This window comes from Aplidium turbinatum, chromosome 5 (assembly GCF_918807975.1).
Source record: "Aplidium turbinatum chromosome 5, kaAplTurb1.1, whole genome shotgun sequence".
Classification (NCBI taxonomy): Eukaryota; Metazoa; Chordata; class Ascidiacea; order Aplousobranchia; family Polyclinidae; genus Aplidium; species Aplidium turbinatum.
Genome location: NC_137476.1, coordinates 29301568 through 29324452, shown reverse-complemented (window position 1 = coordinate 29324452; position 22885 = coordinate 29301568). Strand labels below are relative to the sequence as shown.

The 22885-nt window shown below is 38.0% G+C and overlaps 2 protein-coding genes across 2 annotated transcripts; one reads left to right on the top strand and one right to left on the bottom strand.

Moving 5' to 3' along the window:
• Positions 1 to 2420: 2420 nt before the first annotated feature.
• LOC145769985 (serine/threonine-protein kinase 4-like) lies at positions 2421 to 13760 on the bottom strand. The gene is made up of 5 exons (XM_082581556.1): positions 13630 to 13760; positions 7325 to 7981; positions 6686 to 6832; positions 5966 to 6092; positions 2421 to 5514 (listed from the first exon to the last, which is right to left on the bottom strand). The coding sequence occupies exons 2-5, from the start codon at positions 7900 to 7902 to the stop codon at positions 4900 to 4902; spliced, it is 1467 nt and encodes a 488-aa protein (XP_082437682.1). The 5' UTR covers positions 7903 to 7981; positions 13630 to 13760; the 3' UTR covers positions 2421 to 4899.
• A 2932-nt stretch (positions 13761 to 16692) lies between these two features.
• LOC145771113 (protein FAM200A-like) lies at positions 16693 to 17283 on the top strand. The gene has a single exon (XM_082582852.1). The coding sequence runs from the start codon at positions 16693 to 16695 to the stop codon at positions 17281 to 17283; it is 591 nt and encodes a 196-aa protein (XP_082438978.1).
• The last annotated feature ends 5602 nt before the right edge of the window (positions 17284 to 22885 follow it).

The following is a 22885-nucleotide window of genomic DNA, read 5'->3' as shown; positions in this document are numbered from 1 at the left end:
TCCCTATGTTTAAAAGATGAAAGATTTAATTGGTTGACACTCACTTGCGCTGTAGTTGTTCACCATCTTCAAGACGTGAATAGATTTCTACAAAAATTTGAGCAAGTAACAAACCAGCTCGCTTGTATTGTAAGATGTTTTCTAGAACTAGATTTCATGAGAGTAATGTACGTTGTAGGAGCACTGATTGGATTGCATCTGGTAGAACCTTTTCTATCCCTCACTACGGCAAAAACTACTAAGTATTCAAAGCTAACAGAAGCTTTCCAAACACTGAATAAAAACCTTCGTGAAACCGATGCTCAGGCTTTGTTCAATCTCCAACAGCCTGCACTCAACTTCATTTCCCTGGAACGCTTCAACCAGACAACATACAGCCAAGATATCCGTACGTCACTAAGTAAAGCAATTAAAGACACACGTCCTGTTATTACCAAAACTAGCGGATGGTTTCCAACGCCAGAAAGGGGACATATTTGGATTTTCAGATGAGGTATCGGAGATTGCTCTGTCAAGAATGGATTCGGAAAAACTAGAAAGTGCCCCTATACACAATCTGGATTCAGAACGGGCGGTAGGATTCATAAATTATGAACTCAAACAACGAGGCGCCAAGAACTTAAAGTGTGCGTCGACTGTTCAAGTAAAGGCCAAATCACAGGACTTGATAGAATCCAAATCTTCTGGTTCATTCCGAGAATATGGCAACATTGCAAAGTTTACGATTCCCGTCATAATGAAAGCCTGGGATGAGCAACAGAAGCATTTGCAACAACAGGGCCTCGACGGCAAAAAAATAGCTAATGTAGCACAATTTGATAAAAGACGAAATAATGATTTAAACAAACTGAAAAAACAAGGCGATCCTTTTACGAAGGACTCTGATGTGGATGAGATTCTAAATAGTAATATAACAGAGATTGAGAAACAGAAGCGGTTATACCTCGAGATCAGATACGCCCGTGACACTGCACTCTCAGTTCCAAAACAAAGTGACATTTTTCGTTTATTGAAAGACCATAAAAAGTTGCCATCTTCTGTTTATGGAGCCAATCTGAAAACTTACCGGAGTAATTTGAGTGGCAAAGCGGATTTTACGATGACTGATTTAAATTCTGTTCTTGACGGCATGAATCTAACAAAGAGCTGAATACTGTGTTTTATACTAAATTACATATACGTCATAAGTTTGAAAATATGCTGTTATCAGCTTATTTTTGTTTGAAATAATCATGAATTCGTATTCTACGCCCCCGAAAACCTATAATTCAACATATTACATGATTATGTTTGGTTAAACTTTACGAAAGTACCCATTCTAAGCGCCATTTTGGCCGCCATATTGGATTACCATTATATTGGATTTTTGGAGGTAATTTCTAATGCCATATTTGAACTCACAGACCCCGAAAACCCCTATAGGAGCACCATAAATACCGCCAAAATACACGTCGTTTGGTGAAAAGGCTTAAAAACTCATATTTTGGTGAATTTATGGATACCCCCTTTTCAGGGGGCATGTACATGGGGGTTAGGGTGGTCCAATATGATAATTATTTTCATATTCCGGATTTGGATACTACTCCACATATTTTAAGCACCGTACCACGTTGCCATCGTGAAATTCGTCAAATAACACACCCCCCTACTTTAAGGGTGAAGAAAGGCAGGTGCTGCAACAGTTTAAAGGCATTAATCGAAATAATATTTCTTGTATATTATGTAAAGAAAACTCCTATTTTCCACTCTATTGGAAGAGACCTCGGTTGACTGAATGTGGGAGTCGTCATTCTGGGTTCGAGAAAGCCTCTTTGGAAGATTGATTGTGGCAGTTTCGCCTGGAAGAAGAGGCTTTAAACCGCTGGCCCGGTCACAGATTGAAGTCTTGTCTCGGTTATCAAACTGTCTTCTGGGAGCCGCTAAATGTAGAGGTGTCCCTGAAGTTTGTAATTGAAGTGAACACTTCGCGAGTTAAACCGTTGTTCTGTGATTATGCTGTACTTCGGTCGCTTAACCGAATGATCTGTCGGGGCAGTAAACATCGAAACAAAAATCTTTTGTTTAGATACTGTTCTTGTGTAAGTGCCCTGGCAGTTTCAAACACGATACTGTAATGGCAGATGCTTTGAACCATTGACGCAGTCTCTGATATTGACAGAATGAAGTTCTGCTTGTTTTTTGTAAATTATTCCACTCAATGTTGCTGAAAGGAGAGCGGTCCTTCAAATGCACTGCTCAAGCGAGAGTTCAATCAGCGCTGCTTGATCTTGCTGTTCGGCTCCTTAACCAGCTGGACGAACCTGTTGAAACATGGTTGCTGGTTCCGTTGAAATTCGTTCAACAAAGCCGCTATTGCAATACCATAGTAGCACCGCATCTGCTAATAGCTTGCCAAACTACATATTGCTGCAAGGTTAAAAAGCGATTCTGTTTAATTTAAAATATGATGGAATACAACACAATTTGTCTTTCAGTTTTTTTTACAATGCTAGTGGCAGGCAAGTAAAACAGGATCCACGTTTTTGGACTCTCTGATCTTAATGACCACAAACTGAACAGTTGTGATTTGCACATTAACAAAACAAACAGACCTTTCTACCTTTTTTAAAAGTATCTTGAATACACGTGGTCGACAATGTACACAGTGAACTTTGTTTGCAAATTGCACTGTTTCTAATGCAACTCCCTACACTTTTACATTTCTACATGAAATAAGGCTGGAGGAAAAACTTCAACATTTCACAAAGACATTCACAAAAAAGTAATGTGGCGATAAAAAAAAGATTTGCACAACCACACTTTGTTGAATCTTTAATTTAAGTTCTTTAACTGTTTACCACAACTTATAAAATAAATAAGCAAACGCTTGAGATGAAACATACATTCTGTGAATTGCAACAACAAGCCATTGTCTGCTAGCTAAAAACAACCTCGTTTATATACAGCGCTGGCTGTTTCAGGACATGGTAGACCAAATACGTCATGACAAAGTCGTCTTGACTAGACACTCAAGACGATTTTGTCTTGACGTGGCCACAGCAATTGTTATTTTGAATCGTTTTCTAAAACTGTTTTTTGCATGAATTTGTTTTTGAATGGTGCCAGCTAACAAAGCTTGTTCTTTTTAACAGTGCTGTAAGGTTGTACTGATGTAAAAAGACATTGCGAAACTGGGAGATGGCCAGTTTCTTGAAAGCAAACTGTATTGAGGAAGTATAAGCTCAGGTAATGTCGGCTCACACAGAGTAAAATCCCTTTTTTCATTTACATTGGTTCAATGTACACAGACATAAAAACGTTGACAAGATTTTCAAGAACTAATAAGTCTTACAAATATGTTTTCACAATATTGATTAAATTTTCAATTGGACTTTTTTCTCGTGCTCTACACTCACGTTCGGGCTAACACCAAACTTCAAAACTAAAAGTTTGTCACAAGATTGGGTGGTTGGCTTGGCAACAGATATACATAAGACAGTAAAAATGACGGATTTTTCTGCCTGGATAGTTACGACCAACCATGGGGGTACAAATGAAGCAGTTACGACAATAAGATGATTTGTGATAAAAAACGTACATTATGGAAACAGACATTGAAGAGGGTTTTTCGGAGAAAAATAATCGAACAAACCAGAGTGTCGCTTTAAAATGCCCTACCAACCATAATCTTTCTTTTTGACATCGACCAAACATCTGCAGACGACAAGGTAAAAGTTTTGATACAACAACAGCACGGCATGTTATACAGACGATTTACAAGTATAATTTCATTATATTTATTTCGAAATACTAGAAAAAAATATAAAAGAAAAACATCCTTTTAACAAGAAAAGTGTGGTGATGTGTAAACGACAATTCAGCTTTCAGTTTAACGTCGCAGTTTTGAAAGGAATGCTATAGATAGCAAATTACAACGATTAAAAACCAACATTGCTTTATATTTGTGAATATTGTTCGGTAAATACAACCAAAAACCTGTTGATGATAAATATGATGAGTTCGAATGACAAAGCAATTAAACGGGTGAAAACTTTTTTTGTAATAATTTTATGAACTAGAAATATCCTTCTATCCCCATGCTAAAGTGAAAGAAAACAAATAGCAGGTAAACAAACAGGATGACCTCATGTGGCTTTTAGTAATACAATAACACTTTCTGATGCATTTTCACACTGGCGGTACTTCGTTTAAACTTATTCTGAACGCAAAAGAATCCAAAAATAAGATCATCCCAACAGAACAGAGGTTCCTGGGTACAAATGCAACCACAAAAAGGTTGAATTCTATGAAAATGATGTGAAAAACGCAGATTCCCGTCCAATATAGCAGGACTAAAATTTATCTAAAGAAAATTGCCAAAAGGCAACTAGCGTAAAAAGATTAAGAACTCCTGCATCGACAAACTTTCAAACAGCGACGGTTGTTTCATGCTAAAAATTGCACTTTCAGGTTCCAACTAAATTTTGGTTTGGGTCGATAATTCCTCAATATGCCCATTTATAACTCAAGTGCAGAAACATAATTTGGAGTCAATGTACAAAAACAATGACGAAGGCAAAACTAGAAAAACCAGGGCTGCCTTTGATATTTTATTCATAATAATTCTAAGCGACATTAACAAAATATGGTCGATTGATATTTTTGAACTGTACGCAAAATAATATGACCTTTGTCAACACATTTATAAACGACCACGAAAGAAAGCGACAGCCCGATCGATCTTAAGAACAGGCTTCTGTAGTTCACGCAACACAGTGACAATGTCGCTAGAAAGAAAGTACAACTTGTTTTCAACCAAAAATTGTATAAGGGCAGTTGATCTTGATTTTAAACAAAATCTGTTTACCGTGTGCGTTTCGAATGGATAATGATGAAGCGATAACGAAGACATCTCAGCCCTCAAAAGTTTTGCTGCCTTCTCTTCTTAGCGTCTATTGCATCAAGAATTGGCTGTCGCTTGTCATGGTATCGCTTCCTCAAATCTTCGATTTCTTTCTCCATTAATGTGTCCAGAGCGTTGTGGCGAACTTGCAAGTCAGCTACGCTTAAATTCTTCAGAAAATCAAAGTCCATTTCAGTGATGTTCTTGCTGAATTTCCATGCTTCCTCAGGAGGCAGGCCATCCTTCTTGGAGTTATTACTCCCTGATCCAGATCTTCCTTGGCTGTCGACGTTATCAAAGTAATTCATGAAAGCTGGGCGGTCACCGCTGCCTGCATTGTTGGGTGTGGGTCCTGTGTCAAACCTCTGCATGGTGTCAACGCTCTCATCATCATCATTGATCACCATGGTCCCAAGAGCTCCATCAATTGTATCCCCATGCTCGATCATGGTATTGGAATCGCTTTCAGTTGTATTGAAACGCATCTTCATGGTGGAGCTATCTCCTCCTCCACCTCCAACCTTCACCATTGTGCCTCCATCCATCTCTTCATCATCTTCCTCATCGGAGCTGGAGTCAGATCCGCTCTTCAACTTTTGACGTTTTATTTCCATCGCTTCCTGGATCATTTCCTAAAAAACAGAAATTACATAAACTGGTCACGACAGATTTACTGTATGTGCAGTTGTGCACTCATGTACTGCATTGTCTAAAAGACATAGTACAACAGTAGCCTACAACTTTGGAAAATAAATGTGTAACCTAATTAATAAGTAGGAAAAGAACGAAAGAGAAAGCTTCAAGTGGTCAAGAATACATTACGGGAGGTGCCAAAGGCCATAACTACTGCAAAGCGTTTATTAAAACCTTTTGCAAAGTTATAATTTTCAAAAAACGCAACTCTACAAGACCATGTTGAAGCTACAAAAAATGTAAAATATCAACACAAGCCATGCACAATATCTTTTAAGGTGAAAATTTTGACGCACAATCACCGGTCGTGTTTAAACTTTGCAGTGAAATTGTGCCATAAATATTCAGTGTGCTGAATAAGAGCATCAGCAACTTATGACAACCACTTACCCTTAAAACACTGTGCGGTTTAGCTTCCTTTACATATGGATGTTGCAGAAGTGTTGTAGCTGTGGCACGCTGCTGAGGGCTTTTCACAAGGCATTTGCTGACAAACTGTATGAAGTTTTCAGACCATCTACAATAAATTACAAGCTGCATCAGAACGATGATATATACATATAATCTGTTATTGAGCGCAAGGCATAGAGTGTTACAAAAGTCTGTGTCAGTTTCTCTAAATTCACATTTAGAGAAACACTGACTGACCAAAAGACAAAATGCGTGCCCTAAGTGGATGAAATCAATGTTTCTCTAAACCTTGTACAGATACTTAATATAGACGTTACATGTTACTTGACAATAATAAACATTCAAACATATATACACATTTTATTTCTTGTAAAACATGGCCTAAGACAGCACTGAAAAGGGTAGCTTCAGATTTCCATAATGTAGCAGTTTAAAGTGAACAATTATCCAATGGTCGTTTTTAATGGGTCTGCTACTATTCGGTGAGTCCGATCGGTGAGTCCGATAACCTCTAACCCCAAACCCCTAACCCTAAAATGGCAATGATAATTAGGCTATGGTACCCGATAATTTAAAAAAAAAATTGAAAAAATCCCCCATTAGGGGTCGGACTCACCGAAACGGGCCATTCCGTTTTTAATAGTTTTTAAGACTATATTATATAGTAAGTAAGTTAAGATGTTAACTATTTTAACCCACTTTTCTGGGTCTCTAAATGTAGGAGGGGGTTTTGTGGGTATCATAAATATCGCCCTCATTGGGTGAATATCTGAATAAGGTGGTTTCCCTTCAGCTATTTCTATTGCTGTGATGCCAAGAGACCAGATATCAGCTACACAATCATATCTGAAAATATACAAATGCAAATTATAAAAAGTAGTGACTAGTAATCAATCTATTGGCATAATTTAGTTGTACATATGGTAAGGTAACCATTAACAACCACTCCAACAATCAGTGACCTAAGGAGATATCTTAACATCATATAATGTCCTCGGGGTATATCAGAATACTCATGTACCACTGAATTTAAAATATTTCACAATCACTGATACAAATACAGTAAAAAAATTGTCAAAGAAAATCAGGCTTACATTGTTTCAGTGGATTTATTCAATTTTACTTTTAGTAGTAAGCTGATTGTTTTCCATCTATCATTCAAAGAAAATATATCCAGAACTAAATCTGTGGACAACTGGACACTTGGTTTCTTAGCCCACTGAAGTACTGAATACAACAAACTAGGTTACCCAATGAAAGTTCTAATGCGAATTAACTGTAATGCATGACAAACAGAACACACAAGAATATCAGAATATTTAAAAAAAAAGTCAATACCCAATTTCTTGAATAACTTCAGGGGCCATCCAAAAAGGTGTTCCAATTACAGTATTTCGCTTTGCCATTGTATCAGTTAGTTGGCCAGCAACACCAAAATCAGCAAGTTTGCTATGGCCATTTGTGTTTAGAAGGATATTTCCAGCTTTTACATCTCTGTGAATTTTTCTCATAAAATGCAGGTATTCCAGTCCTTTCAAAGTATCTTTAACAACAGTAGCAATTTCTTCTTCAGTCAATGTCTTTCTGCGCAAACGAATAATGTCAGAAACAGAACCGGCACCGCAATATTCCATAACAATCCAAAGGTCTGTGTTTTTGAAATAACTTCCGTAGTACTTGACGACATAAGTGGAATCACATTGCTGCATGATTGCAATTTCTTTTATAATTTCCTGAAGATCAGACTCGACTGGAACTTGTTTGATGGCAACCACCTGGCCAGCTTCTTTGTATATGGCTTTATAGACACATCCATAGGCTCCTTCTCCTAGCTTTTCAAGGAGATCAAAGACTTCATCAGGTTGTTTTGTGAGACTCTCTTCGCTTAACTTTTTCAAAGGTTTCTTTTCATCCATGATTTCGCATGTAAATGAAACTTGAATGTGTGATCAAATATATGCAAAACACAGTTGTAGATAAATGTAAACAACAATCCTGTATAAAAAAACAAACAAGTTTTTCAAAAATTTAGCTCAACAGTCAACCCTATCAGTCTCAAGAAAGTGTCGTTGCCCAACAATGATGAACTTTAACATGAATTGAAGACTAGGCATAATTATAGCTCATGGTCACTATTTCAGGATCACTATTTGCAACTTTAGTAAAACTTAAAGATACATTTTAAGGCAGCAGCAGACATTTTTCTGGTTGAGACTTTAACACGAGGACGAATGATGTATTGTATTTGTATATATATGATATAGTGTATAATGTATATCATAACCATCAACCAATTTGATTATCCAAGCCAAAAATTAATCCTCATATTGAAAGTGTGGCATGTCTGTCTGGTGAGAGCGAAGCTTTTCTATCCACACCTCAAAGTCTGTTGTTCAATGATTTTGATTGCAATTATAAATATTGCAGCTTTGACGTTCTCAACATTTGCTTCTTCAACTTTCGTGCCAAAATCGTTGCGCAATTTAATAACCCACATAATGCAAGTTACTGTTAACAATGAAGATTATCGTTGTTGGTAAGTGTGGTATCGCTTTAAATTTTCAAGCATTTTTACTTCATTTTCACATGTTTTTCTGTAAAACTTTGTTGTGTGATTAGCTGCCTGCATTAACAAACGTCTATCACTGCTATTATTACCCAACCAACCTTATACCATTGTTTCACGCGGCCACTAAGATTTAAGATTAGCTGTACCGATCATAGATTGCTATATAATAAGAACGATTGTATATGCAAGAATTTAAAAAATGATTAATTGAAACAGCTCTTTTTGCTTACTGAATAGTGAATATTATTTTCCAAAAAGCAGTTACTTTGTTTCGTGAGCTTTGAATATTAAATACCAGCATCAAGTTTTAATCGGAAAAAATCATTACATTGAAAATTGCAATTTGAATTCTGGCAAATTAACGTGTTTAAAGTTTTTACTTTGTCAATTGCCGACTCCATTTCGCAATCTTGTAATTTTACAATGACAATCATTTTCGCAGATGGCTGAACACATTGCAAATACCTTTGCAAGCTTATGTACTATGCACTGTATGCAGTGCTCAGTTACATACAACTCAGTACATGTTGTTTGTTCATGATTGAATTTGATGGTCCATCAAACACCAAACTATCGTGACAAAATAAATAAGTAAAGAGAATGAAAAAACAACGCAACAGCTTAAATCACTCGTTACTCAACATTAAATAGAAATAACAACAACTTAAACAAAGGTCTTGTGCATTTGCGTAAACAGTGCAAAACTGGCAATTTTCTTACAAAGTTGTTAAAATTAACAAAAAACCGAGAGGCTAGACATATCTCGCCCCCCATGTCTCAGACCCAAAGGGGCACCACCCACCTGCCTATAATGCATGCAGTGTAGTAGCCATAGCCAAAAAATAAACGGATAAATGAAGGAAAACTCAAACAATGTTGGAAGAAAGAAACATTCTTAATTTTTATGTTACAACCTAACTTAAAGCAAAACATAGAAAGTCAATCAATATACAACAATGTAGTCAAATATTATCACCTGTTTAAAGATCAACTGGTTTTAAAGTATAGTTTGGAGGCAATACGAATTTCATTGAAACAGAACAGTCTATAAAACCAACGATACAGCCCTAACTTAATAACCACAACTAGAATAACGTTGCTTGAAAGTGAATAACCACAATTTTCCAAAATTTTGAAACCTTGCCAATACCCCATTTTTGATTGGTTTTGGCTGAAATTTGGTAGAAATGTTGTTTACAGGATTCTCTATGAACTGAGAAAATTTCAGTACCGGTACAAAATATTAAAGGGGTTGGGAGGTATTTAATGTAAAACATGGGGCAAAATGAAAAAAAGCAAAAAGTGGGGTCCTTTTAAAATCCAGGTTACCCATGACCCCAGTGAAAATTTGCACTGAAATGTTTTTTCAATATTTGGAAAAAGTACTATCACCTGCAAAAAATTTGGGTTGTTAAACTAATTTAGTTTAGCAGTAAGTTAATAGGGCCTCAATCATGGCCAAAAATAAAAAAAATTGTGCCCCCTCGGCAGACCCCCCAAACTAAATGCTTCATAACTCTCGTGTTTCTCAATAAATTTCACTCAAGTTGTACAGGTGTTCACAGACAGTAAAATTTTTCACAAAGTTTCGATTGAATAGGACCTTCCTCAATGAAGATCCAAGCAACTGGTTAAAAATAGTGAGCTTTCAATCTTCTCAAGCTATTGTGAAGAGCTTGAAAGTAGTTAATGACAATGCAGAACGTGGAGTTGCTCTTGTGCAGTCTTATAACCGACTGTTGACAAAAGATGAAGAGCAGCTGCAGTTTTTATTGCAAGTGGATACTGAGCATCGACGCATCTTTTCAGATGCACATAAAGAAACTCTCATCCAGCCCAAACAATGAACAGAGCAGCATCTGTTAACTTTGATACGCTCATACTACCGCTGATACATTTCTACATCAACGTTCATATGCAATGAGCAAACAAATTAACTTTGAGCAGATTGTGCCCATTGTGGGGAACCTTTTGCAACAACTTTGTTGGACTGTTTATTTGTATCATTTATGTTCCATTTTTTAAAATTAATTTTATTACTGATAAAAACAATGCCCATAAGTTTGCTTCTGTTGGAAATGGACCTTTTTTCGCTGAAATTTGATAGCCGTTTATCTTTATCTGCAATTAAACCTGAACACGATTTTATAAAAGTTACATCCCTCTGGACTACCTGTAAAGATCAATCAAAATGCATCAAATTTTAGCTGCAGTATTTTTATACCAATTGACACCCTCAGAGAGCTCTGCAAAAAAATCAGTTTAAATTTTTACCCCCATATAAGAGCCACCCTAATATATATACTGATAAAGTGGTAAGTTATAATTATATATACTGGATACTGTGGATAGTGGATAGCCTACTACTTAACAAAATGATAATAAATTAAAAGTTAAAGACGTAGGCTTGTCTGCGGCATGAGCCCGACTTGTACGTCATGCCGCTAAACTAAGGGTGGGCAAACTTTTTATCTCGAGGGACGCATTCAGAATCTGAATTTGTTCGAGGGCCGCAGTATTATATAGTATAATTAAGATTATAAGCCAAACCATCAAATCTAAAATAGCCTAGTCAAAACACAACCTTTTATTTATTTTTAAAGTGACAAAAGAAACGGAGATTTTATATACAGTACATGTATTACATAAAAGATATATATATATAAAAACTGTTCGTCTCAATTATTTATTTGAATACAACCCACATGAATACAACCACAACCTCAAGATAACACTTTGCCAGACGCACTTTGAGCGAATTAAACAGAATACATCTGTGAGCGAATTAACATACAGTAATTAGAAAAACTGTCGCAATCGCCGCTTTTCTCTACCAACACCAAGAGTCTTGGCCTTGATCCAAGACTAAAACAAAAAAGAAAGTCTCATGATGCGACCGGCCAAAGTCAGAAATTTCGATTGTGACATAATCGATTGTTTAGCAATAGCTGCTTTGACACTAATAACACAAGCCAACACACTTTTTGTGTCAGCATAGTAAATGTCATTCTAGGGTATATTTTGGGTGCTGACTTCAAAAATCACATCAGATTTTTTGTATCACATCAGGATTTTATGATATCTGAATGTTGTTTTGGTAAAAATGGGTAAAATCGACTCCTGATCTATATTGGTAGACTATGGCGTTTCATGGAATTTGAACTCTTTTTTGTCAACAAGGTCTGTGATAAAGTCTAAATTCATCACGATAAAGTCTACACAAGATATACAAACATAACATTAATGAAAACATTGAGGTATTTCAAGACCTGTTTTATTTTTTTAATTTTATTGAAGTGTGGTAACTTGAACCCAATTCTTCAAAGTTTATCTGCTAACACTAAACGTTCAACGTCATTTTTTTTTACAACAAGAGTAGGCTATATTGTTATTTTTTTTCGTGTTAAGAAGTAGGTTTGGTGGCTTTGCAAATCCCCAATACATATTATAAAATCTTTTGGTTTTGCAATCTTTTCCTTTTGTTGGTGCTACAGTTGTGTGTTTGTAATGGACTAATGTCATTCGCTATTATGTTTGCGCCAGCAAAGAAAAATAAAATTGAAGAACTTGAATAGAATAGACACTTAAAAATAGGTTCAATTCTACAAAAAAAAAGAAATTCACGTGCACATTTGGGAAACGTTACTCTGGACAAACTTTCGCTTGCATGATTTTTGTGAATGTTGTGAGTGGATTTAGGATTTCCATTGATCTATCGTCTTAGGTTTTCCACACAAGCTTTACATGCAGCATGTGTGGAGCCCATGATTTGTCCTGATCACCCAGGCGAATTTTAAAGTGTGTAAGATATGCTTGTTTCACAAAACTTGTTATGGTTTGCCTTTGGTTAGGAACAGTAGCCTATAACTGCCACATAATTTATGTATATAACAAAGAACATCAGGGTCATTTTCACACTTTTTTGAAGATGTCATTCTGCTACTTATTCACACCACAAACAGAATTAACACCTTGCTAATATGAAAAAATCTGAATACATGAAAATTCCAATAAGAATGAGTCAAAGACAAGTTTCACATAAGCTTAAATCTCCACGTTCAGCGAAAAAGATAAAACCGATGTTATATATCAAAAAGTAGAATGGTACTAAGCATTCAGGCGAAAGTGAATGTAACCCTGCCTGTAAGGGGTGGTTTATGGACAGTTCTCAGAAGGTACCTAAGTTAGATGGTCTACCATAGACAGATGGTCCACTAGCCAGATGGTCTAGGTGACTCTTTTTGACCAGTGGACTATCTAGCTAGGGAGCTTCTGACTAGTGTACCTTCTGAAGGTAGGTCGGTCACTCCAATAGTCATGGTGTCATCATACATCTCCAAAGGTTACAAAATAAAATCATTTCCGTGAATATGACAAATTTTCAAACACTATTGGCTCATAAGGTCTTTATAAAACGGTAACAGTAAGAGAAAATTCGGCCAAAAAGCCAATATTATGAGAAAAAATATCATGCAAAAATTTCAAAAACCTGATGTGATGGGTAAAATCTGATGTGATTTTTGAAATCAGCAGCCTCAATATACCCCAAATCACATCTTACATTGCAGACACAAATTTTTTTATCTTTTTTGTTGGCCTGTGTAATAGCCAAGCATTCATGCAAGATCACAATGTGGCTGGGAAAACAAACCACTACGATGCTATAAAAACACTATAATTTATCTTTATCATGATGAAATATATAAAGAAAAAGTTTAATTAAGTCATAGTAGTAAATAAACTTTTCAAGCAATTTTAGAATTATTTTATTATACATTTGCTTCAGACTTTCGTGAGCCGAACAGAAAGTTGCCCGTAGTTTTCCCACCTCTGAGCTAAACCAAGTAGGCTAAAATTTAATTATCTATTGTAGACCTAAGCAATTGGGCAACAAATTTTGGAATTTATGGCGCTTTAACTAAAAACATGCGAGAAATCTGTCTACAACTACAGAGTTTTCTTTATCATATACCGTAATATAGCCTTTTATAACTTACTATACGGCAAGGGTGCCCAAAGTGTGGCCTACGAGAACAATATCTGTGATCCCTGTCTAGACTCATAATCTACTTACCATACAGGTACATTCATCATCATCATCAACCAACTTCGATTATACAGGCCATGAATTAATCCGCATGTCGAGGGTGTGGCCTGTCTGTCTGTCGAGAACGAAGTCTTCCCCTCGACACCTCGTGATTTATTGGGTTGGCAGAGTCCATGTTCAGGGCTACAAAGTCACGTTTTACAAGTTCCTCCCAAAAAAGTTTTGGTCTACCTTGACCCCGCTGTGTATTCAATGTTGAAAAAAGGCAGTGGCTATTTGACCGGCGCCGGTCTTTGAATCTGAAACACTATTTGACCGGCCATGACGTCACTCTATAGGCACTTCTTTCTTTTTCTCTTTCAAAGCAAAAGACGAGAAGAGTGCGTATATAACTTGTAAATTCGACGATTATCTTCAGCTGATTGGATGGCGCGTGGGTTACGTCTCTGGTTGCTGTTCCAGAGGGAATGAGTTCGATACTTCGCGGAAGCGTTTTTTTTTTTAATTTTTAACTAAATTTTGACCCGAAGTGACTCAATCGTTAGGCTGCTGCATTTTTGTAGTCAATTTTTATTTTCGGAAGCCTACAGCCCAATTTTTTATGTCTTTTCAACTATGAGTAATAAAGTCAGAGTTTTTTAATTTTCTTGAATTTGAGAATTTCTCTGGACCGACTTTTAGATGTCCAAGTCCAATTCAGCATTTAAGGTAAAAATAGATTAGAGTCAGGGTTGTCAGACAGCTTTTAAGAAAAAGAGCAAAAAAATGTCGAAAAAAGGGCCAAATATTGAAAACAAAGGGCCAAACAATTTTTTTTGCGCAAACTGCCTCTAAAAAGGGCTAATCTGACAACCCTGATTAGAGTTAGACCACAATAGATCTAAAAGTGAAAAAAATAAACTACAAAACAGAGTTGCCATCAAAATTAAAAATTAGCTAAATAATTTAAATATAATAAAAGATTTATTTTGGAAACTATTGGCAGCTTACTTTTTATTTTTTTACATATTACTAGGGCCCGCAAACGTCAATGACTTCAAATTTTTTAAGGACTTAGTCTATCCACGAATCAAAGATTAAAGTTATTTTCAACACCTAGGGGACTGTTTCTAAGAAGCTGATAGGTAAAAATAAAGTCAAAATTTTCAATAAAGTCAACATTTTCAATAGAGTCAAAATTTGTCAAATTATGGCTTTTGATAAACTCTTTATGTTTCTTGAGAGCAAGGGCTCCGGACACTTCCTGAGAGTGAGGGGGGGGGAGTAATTTAAGCAGGGGCGGGAACGATGTTTTAACATGGACAGGGGGCATATTGCATTATCGCATTACATAGGCCTATACTTCTGGGAGGTCGCAACCCAGACCCTCCTTTGCATTACTGAAAGCTTCAGTTTCTTATACAGTCTCTTAGGCGGCACGTTACGCGCCGAAGACGCAAAATTTTTGCCCTTCAGCACGATTTAAGATCGAACAATTATTTCAACGAATCTAAAATCGCGAGCAAAAAGCTCTTTAACATTTACCACATTTTTTGAGGTTTTTAGACAACTTTGACTGGAAGAGGGGACGTACGCAAAATTTCCTCTCCGTACTCTGCCTTGGCTCAAGTCCTCCAAATTGTGCACTTCAGACGCTAAATGGTTAGATGTAAAAGATCAAAAGCGTTGAGGTCAAAGCTTTCTTTAACTAAATTTACAATTGCATGAATAGCCTACAACACGATAACCTGTGCCATAACATCCGCAGTGAAAGAAAAAGTTTCAGCATCTAGTTCTAGGGTCTTCTTCTTCTTCTTCTTCAATTGCCTTGCCTGAACCAGGCATCGACGGCCTCAGATGAATAATTAGACCAAATGTTCCTATTATATGTTGCATGGATGATTGTTTCTGTCTTGTCGTTAAATTGTTCCAGATGTGTTTGTCTTTGTCTGCCAGGTGCCCGCTTTCCAAAAATTTTACCAGTTAAAGAGAGATGCTCCAGTTTTTGCTATCTTACTACTGTACATGGCCGAGAAATTTATATTGTCTGGTTTTCATACTTTTTAACAGAGTTCTGGTTTGGTTCACCTCTAGGGTCTAGGCCTACATTCTATTCAGAAAAAAAAAATCTAAAATGCATTAACTTTTACAACAACCGAAAATATAAAGACATTGAAACAGTGTAACTGTAGTAGGTTTCGTTCGTGAGTGGTAAAAGCGAAATTAAAGTTTGTAGCAGTGAGAAACTATGACGTCACAGGGCATTGTGATGCGTATATTTTTAACAGGATAGGCTACATGGTTTGGCCATAGATGACTTGGAGTTGTCTTGCGAGTTTCCAAGAAAAAACCTCAAAAGTTGTGGAACAAAATAAAACATGAAAATAAAACACAAAAGTAAAAAATATATTGAAAATAAAATTTTTATTCTACATTAGTGGGGGGTAATTTTGCATTAGTTACCCCCCACTCCGATTGGATGCATATTCACCTATAAAAGCAGGACATATGTCGTCAAATATATGGTCAAAATAAAGTCAAAATTTGATAAAAATAAAGTCAAAATTTTTTTTTAGGTCAAAATAAAAATGGCCACACATTTTGTTTGTTTGTTTGTCATACGGTATCTTTATCCTGCATTGCGGGAAAGCGGACTTGAGCGCTATGCATCGGTGAACGCCTTCCGACGTACACCTGACCCACGCTGCAGCCGACGACAATGTCTGTTTCCGGTTGTCTACTCTACTTATGACTGAAATTTGGTACTACCATTACTCGAAATCGATCACTAGGTAGAGGCAATTATCGTAAAGTTTCTTGCCCAGAGAAACAACAGCAAGTGCGGGTGGCTGGAGTCGAACATGCAGGCTCTCGACTGCAAAAACAACGCGCTAACCACTCGACCACTGCTGCCGATAACTTTGCAGTCTTTAACACCCGTAACAACCTTTCAAGGCATAGCCTATATTGATTTCCATTAAGGATAGGCTAGGGCAGAGGTTTTCAACCTATGGGTCATGGCCCAGTAGTGGGCCATGACGCTGTTTTCAGTGGGCCACAGAGCTTGGCATACAGCGAAGCTTTGAAGCTTTCAACCAGCTGAAGTTAAAAATGCTAGGAAAAGGAAAATATATCATTCAGTTTGTGGACTTTACAAGGGCATTTGTTGAAAAGCTGGGCAATTGGAGACGTAAAGTGGCAAATGGTAACTTTGACATGTTTCACAGTTTTGCATGTATATCTGATGTGGATGATGAGATTAGGGATGAAGTGGCAGACCACCTTGGTACTCTACAAACTGAATTCAAATCCTACTTTCCAGAGCTTAGCAGAGATGCTTTCACACTTGTAAAGAATCCATTTCGTGTTAACATTGAGCCAGTGGATGACGAGTTGCAAAATGAACTGATTGATCTTAGAAATGACTCAGGCTGTCGTGACCTATTTGAAGATGTGCCTGTCACTGAATTCTGGATCCAAGTGTCCTCATCATATCCACAAATCAGCAAAAATTGTCTTATGAAACTACTGCCTTTCACCAGCACGTGGTTGTGTGAGTCAGCATTTTCATCCCTATTGAACATAAAATCCAAGCCGCGCAACAAACTTGAAGTTGCAGCTGACATACGCTGCGCACTCTCATCGACTGCACCCAGAATACAAAGTCTTGTGGACAAACTACAGCAACAACCTTCTCATTAAATTTGTGTGAATGTTCAGCTGATTAATTTATTGTGTTGTTGAAACTTGGCGTTTTTCTTTGATGAAGTTTTTCATTAGGTGTTTTTCAGTAAACGTTAATGGGCCAACGCCATTTTTTTACTAATTTAGTGGGCCATGAGCAAAACAAGGTTGAAAACCCCTGGGCTAGGGAATCTCCTGACTGAGAAGCAGCAGGCCAGCGATTCTCCATCAAATATCAATTAATCATTCTTTATTACAAAAATACATGGAAAATCAGCAGAGCCCTATTGCAGGCCCGTAATTATACATTTTAGCTTGGGGGGGCTCAAAAGCTGTTGCGAAGTAAAAGGCTATGCACATAACATTTGTAGTTGCAATGAGTCTAATTTGCGGTTTTTCTGGCAAAGGCACGGCATATGTTATAAAGTCACAAGGTGCAAGATAGCAGTAATTTCGAATGTTTGGGATAATTCCAGCCAAAACATGGGTAATTCCAGCCAAAATGATTGCAGAATAGAATAGATGCAATATTTTTAACACACAACTTTGTCCGGAATGACCCTCGTGACTTTGTCTGGTACAGGTCTCCACCAAACCAATTTATCCCCTTTGGGGTGTAATATTCGGCAGTAAACGTCAAAAAACACTAACAGCTATCCTATAAAGGCTGATCTATGCCCGCGTCAACCCAATCATCGACCCGCTCTTTCCAAAAGAGCAAGCTGGGTTTCGGCGCGGAAAATCCACCGTAGATCAGGTCACACTGCTGACCCAAGACATCGAGGACTGCTTTGAGGCAAAAAAGAAGGCCGGCGCTGTCTTTCTAGATCTCCCAGCTGCCTACGATACTGTGTGGCATCGCGGCCTTATTTACAAACTGCTTCGCCTGCTTCGTGACCGACATATGGTCCATATGATTATGGAACTTGTCAGGAATCGAAGCTTCACCCTCACCACCGGCAGTCCACGGCGAAGCAGGCTGAGACGCCTGAAAAACGGCGTCCCACAGGGGTCGGTCCTGGCTCCACTTCTTTTCAACATCTACACCCACGACCTGCCAACCACGGTCTCCACAAAATACGCTTATGCGGACGATCTGGCAATTCTCCACTCCACAAAGTCGTGGGAAAATCTAGAAGACACCTTGAGCCAGGACATGCAAACCATCTCAGCTTAACTCCAGAACTGGCGACTGAAACTCAGCGAAACTAAAAGTGTGGCAGCAGCTTTCCACCTACACAATCGGGAAGCTGATCGTGAGATACATGTCCACAACAACGGAAAACCTCTGTCCTTCTGCCCCGAGCCAAGGTATCGTGGGGTGACACTAGACAGATCGCTCACATACCGCCACCATTTGGTGTCACTGCGCAAGAAACTGACATCCCGCGCTGCACTACTGAAGCGCCTGGCAGGCTCTAGCTGGGGGCGAGGGCTGACACTTTGCGAATAGCAGCCTTAGCCCTTGTCTACTCTTCTGCAGAGTACTGTGCAACTATCTGGTGCCACAGTGCTCACTGCCACAACATCAACACTGCCATAAACACTGCGCACAGTGACCGGATGCCTGCGTCCCACACCATTGGACAATCTCCCCATTCTCGCTGGCATCCAACCTGCTGAGCTTCGTCGCGAAGAAGCCACTCTGTCCCTCGGTCGACGGGCACTGGAGCCTAACTATCTTCTCCACCACAAGATCTCTGCCTTCCCAAGCGGGCACCCCCGCCGACTGAAATCAAGACACCCATTCGTGCCAGCCGCTCGGCTTCTGATCAACGAAGCTGATAAACAAGACATCTCTGCGGCTACTTGGGCGGACCATAAATGGAATTTTGAATAGAGGTCAAGCACCACCAGACTCCATTCATTCATCCCCGACGCCGACACACGCCCCATCGGCCTGACACTACAGAGACAGGCATGGGTGCGCCTCAACCGTCTCCGTACGGGCGTCGGGCTTTTCCGCTCAACAATGCACCAATGGGGAATGGCTTCTTCCTCCTCCTGTGAATGTGGTGCCCAGGAACACACCGCAGACCACATCATCAATGACTGTACCATCTTCAAGCCACCTAACGGAGTGGAAGGTCTGCGCGTCATGGATGATGAAACTAAAGACTGGCTGCTCTCTAGCAGCCTTCCAGTGTAGTCCAGGAACATCGTGAATCTGGGGTGGTAAAAGGATAGACCCTCGGCCCCAGAAGCTCAGACGACGACGACGAACAGCTATCCAAGCTGATACCAATACCAATGTTGATGGATTTGTTTTTAAGAGATATTCATGAACAATATTTCCAAAACTAGCATCTTACTCCATTGTAATTGCTTTTACCTGAGATGCCTTGCCAAAAACACTCATCCAAATTTAAAAATCGTTATCGTGCAATCTGTCTGGAATAACCCTATAACTATTACCCTACCAGTACATAACAGCTACAAAATTACAAGCAATATAATTGTACAAAGTGACATATGAGAATCAAAACAAATTAAATATAGAAAGTCTTGGGTCTGGGATTACTCATTTGGAAAACCAAATGTAGCTTGCCTGGCAGAGTTTGCATTGATGAAGTCCCTTGATATATCGTTTACTCTTAGCTACTCATCCTAATGTGTAGTCACTAAGCATACTCGTCATGACAACCTACTCCTAGGGACAAGGGAAGAATTGAAGTAAACGTTTTAGCTCAGTCTACAATATGTATCTCTTACTTTGAGCTTGGGGGGCATTGCCCCCCCAAGCCCCCCCGGCAATTACGGGCCTGCCCTATTGGCATTTCAATACCTGCCTTTTTTGTTTTGCAATTTCAAAGCCTGCCCTTTCAATACCCTTAACACCTTTTAACACCCTTTCAATACATAATCACTCCATTTGATTCAACTATACTAAAAAGTAGGCCTACACTTTTATAGTGAATGTTATTCATTCTTTTCAAATCAAAGGTGTTGTAGTCTCATAACGAAAAAATTGTTAACGACATTCCTTTTCGTTTCGAAATAATTTCTAAGTGAAGAATTTCGTTTCGGTTGATTTCAAAGTCCAAACCATTTTGTTTCGTTCTGCTTTCGAAATGAAACGAAATATACAAGAATTTTGGAAGTTAAAAAGTTCTAAAAACAAATGATAATATTTCTCCTTTATTTGCTTTTCAATTCAGTTTTTTTTTGCATTTTTATCACTTTGGCTACCTTATTCATAAATAATAATTGCATTTAAATTGACAAAAATTCTTTCGCTTTTAACTTTTGTAAACCTGAGGGAATTGAAACTTGGATTGATTGATCAAAGTTTATTTGAACAAAAGTAGTATAGCCTATATCGTCCGCCCCGTTAGCTCAGTGGTTACGCGCCCGGCGCAAGTTCGACTCTCGGGGTGTGCGTTTAAGCAATGCATTTCAGGACTGCTCTCCATTCAGAGGCACCTAGTTAATGGAATAATTTTACGGCAACAACACTTCAATCGCAAAACTTCACTTTGCCAATCTCGGCAGCCGGCCCTGCGTCAAGAGCCTCTACAAGTATGCGAAACTACCAGGAATAATCAATCAAGGCTTTGTCAGTCCGAGGATAAAGATTCAAACCAACCAACCAACTGTATGTCTGTAGACTGTAGTCTATTTTATTTTATGTAATTATTTCTCTACTTTTATTTATTCATTTCATGAATTCGCATGGCTACTATTGTAGAAATTTGGCGCAAATTCTACCATAGAGAATATCTCTCTCACTGGCGCCAAACAGTGGGTCGGATTATTGTTATGAGTCGCTTGGTTATACGGTTTTGAGACCTCCATCAGACAGCGAAACAAGCCAAGTAGATTGAATCTGAACACGATTTTGAGTTCTGTTTGTTTATTGTAGCAGAAAGCTTGCAAGATCTGGCCACGAGGGTACCGTACAAATTTGTTTAACAAATTTAGTGCGCAGATATACTTTAATCCTAAGTAGAGCTGGTGTAGACAGTTCAGTCGACTCATCAAAGTCAGCAGGGCTTGATGCGATAAATCCGTAGAAACAATAATCCAAATGAATAAACTCGTAACAGTCATACAGCATATAATTCTACTAACGCATCATATTCAAATAGAATACAAAATTTACAATTTGTAAATGGTCAAGAAATATTTAACATACTTCTCAATTTATGCTTAAGGATTAACACTGAACAGCTCGCTTTATAAAATACAGTTAATATAAACTAAAGAGAATTTTGTCTATATTTTCATGAGAAAATAAACGCTCACTTCGCTGAACTATTATGCTGATGTAGAAAAACACAGAGAAGACATGTTATTTAAAGACAAAGTGAAGAAAAAATAACTGCAAATAAGCTAATATGCCTGGGTTGAAATAAGCAAGCGGATAACAATCGTTCGCTAACGTTGATATTGCATCTTTCAAGATGTGGCGAAATCTTGGAAGAAATATTGCGCTACACCAACATGTACAATAACAGACAGACAAATGTTATTTAGACGTTGAATTAACGTTAGCCGTGCTATGCTAACGCTCAAAACATGGAGGATGAAGAAAGCCGATTAATTCTCAGCCCGCAGGATGACATAAAATTGTTTTTTACAGAAGTGAAAGTTAAAAATAGCGTCTCTGAAACAACAAAATACAGATTTCTGGCACCCTCAATGAGTCATTTCTTCGTAGACCCAGTTCTAGTCAAAAACTAACAGCAATTCATTATTTAAACTTGTGTTTAGGAAAGAATAAAGGATTGCTAAAATGCAATTGTTTTTGTACGATCCGATGGACCACCAAGTAGTAGGCCTACCATATTTTCATCGCCTAAAAAGAGGACACGTTTCGCCAGCAAGTAGAATTTTACGCTTGAAAAATCTTTTACATGTTTTTAGATCATTACAGTATAGGCCTACGCTGGGGCGCAAGAAGCAGGGAGGCGGATGCCCCCCCCCCCTTTAAGGACATGTAAGCTACTGCACATTTTACAATATAACAATATCTGCAATTCGCTTTTAGCAATATTTTATTTTTGCCCAGAATATTTAGCCTACGACATAAAATTCTATATCACAGTAGATTACATCATTATAACTTAACATAGTTTGATGCCTTTCCGTGCCATTGTTCTTTGTATAGCCTAACCTAACGGACACTTGTAGCCTATCATTACTCGATAATGAGCTGATAGATGAGCATTATAGCTATATCTTATCTTAAAACTTAAAAAAATGACCTTTCAGCAATAAAAGTACCCTTTTCTTCATAATCCTGCCCTCCCCCCAGTCAAAAGTCGTTCCGGCGCCCATGGGCCTACCCAGCCAAAGTTACAAAAAAACACAAGAAAACAGATTGAGTGAACGTTTAACTTATTTTTTCTCATTTCTAGTGCTTCCTTAAGACAACAAATGATTTTATATTTTTAAAAGTCAGCAAAAAGTAAAAAAAAAGACCTATTTTTTAGACAGTTTCAGTCAGACAGCAATGATCGCAAAAATCTGCAAAATGTGACAAATCAGGCACGAACTCCAGGTCGAGCCTTAACTTTTCTCAACAAGGCATGGTCAGCCTTAACGAAATTGTTAAATTATTTGCAAGAAATATGATTAAAACAGTAGGCTGCACTGTGTGGAGGCCTTGAACCATTGA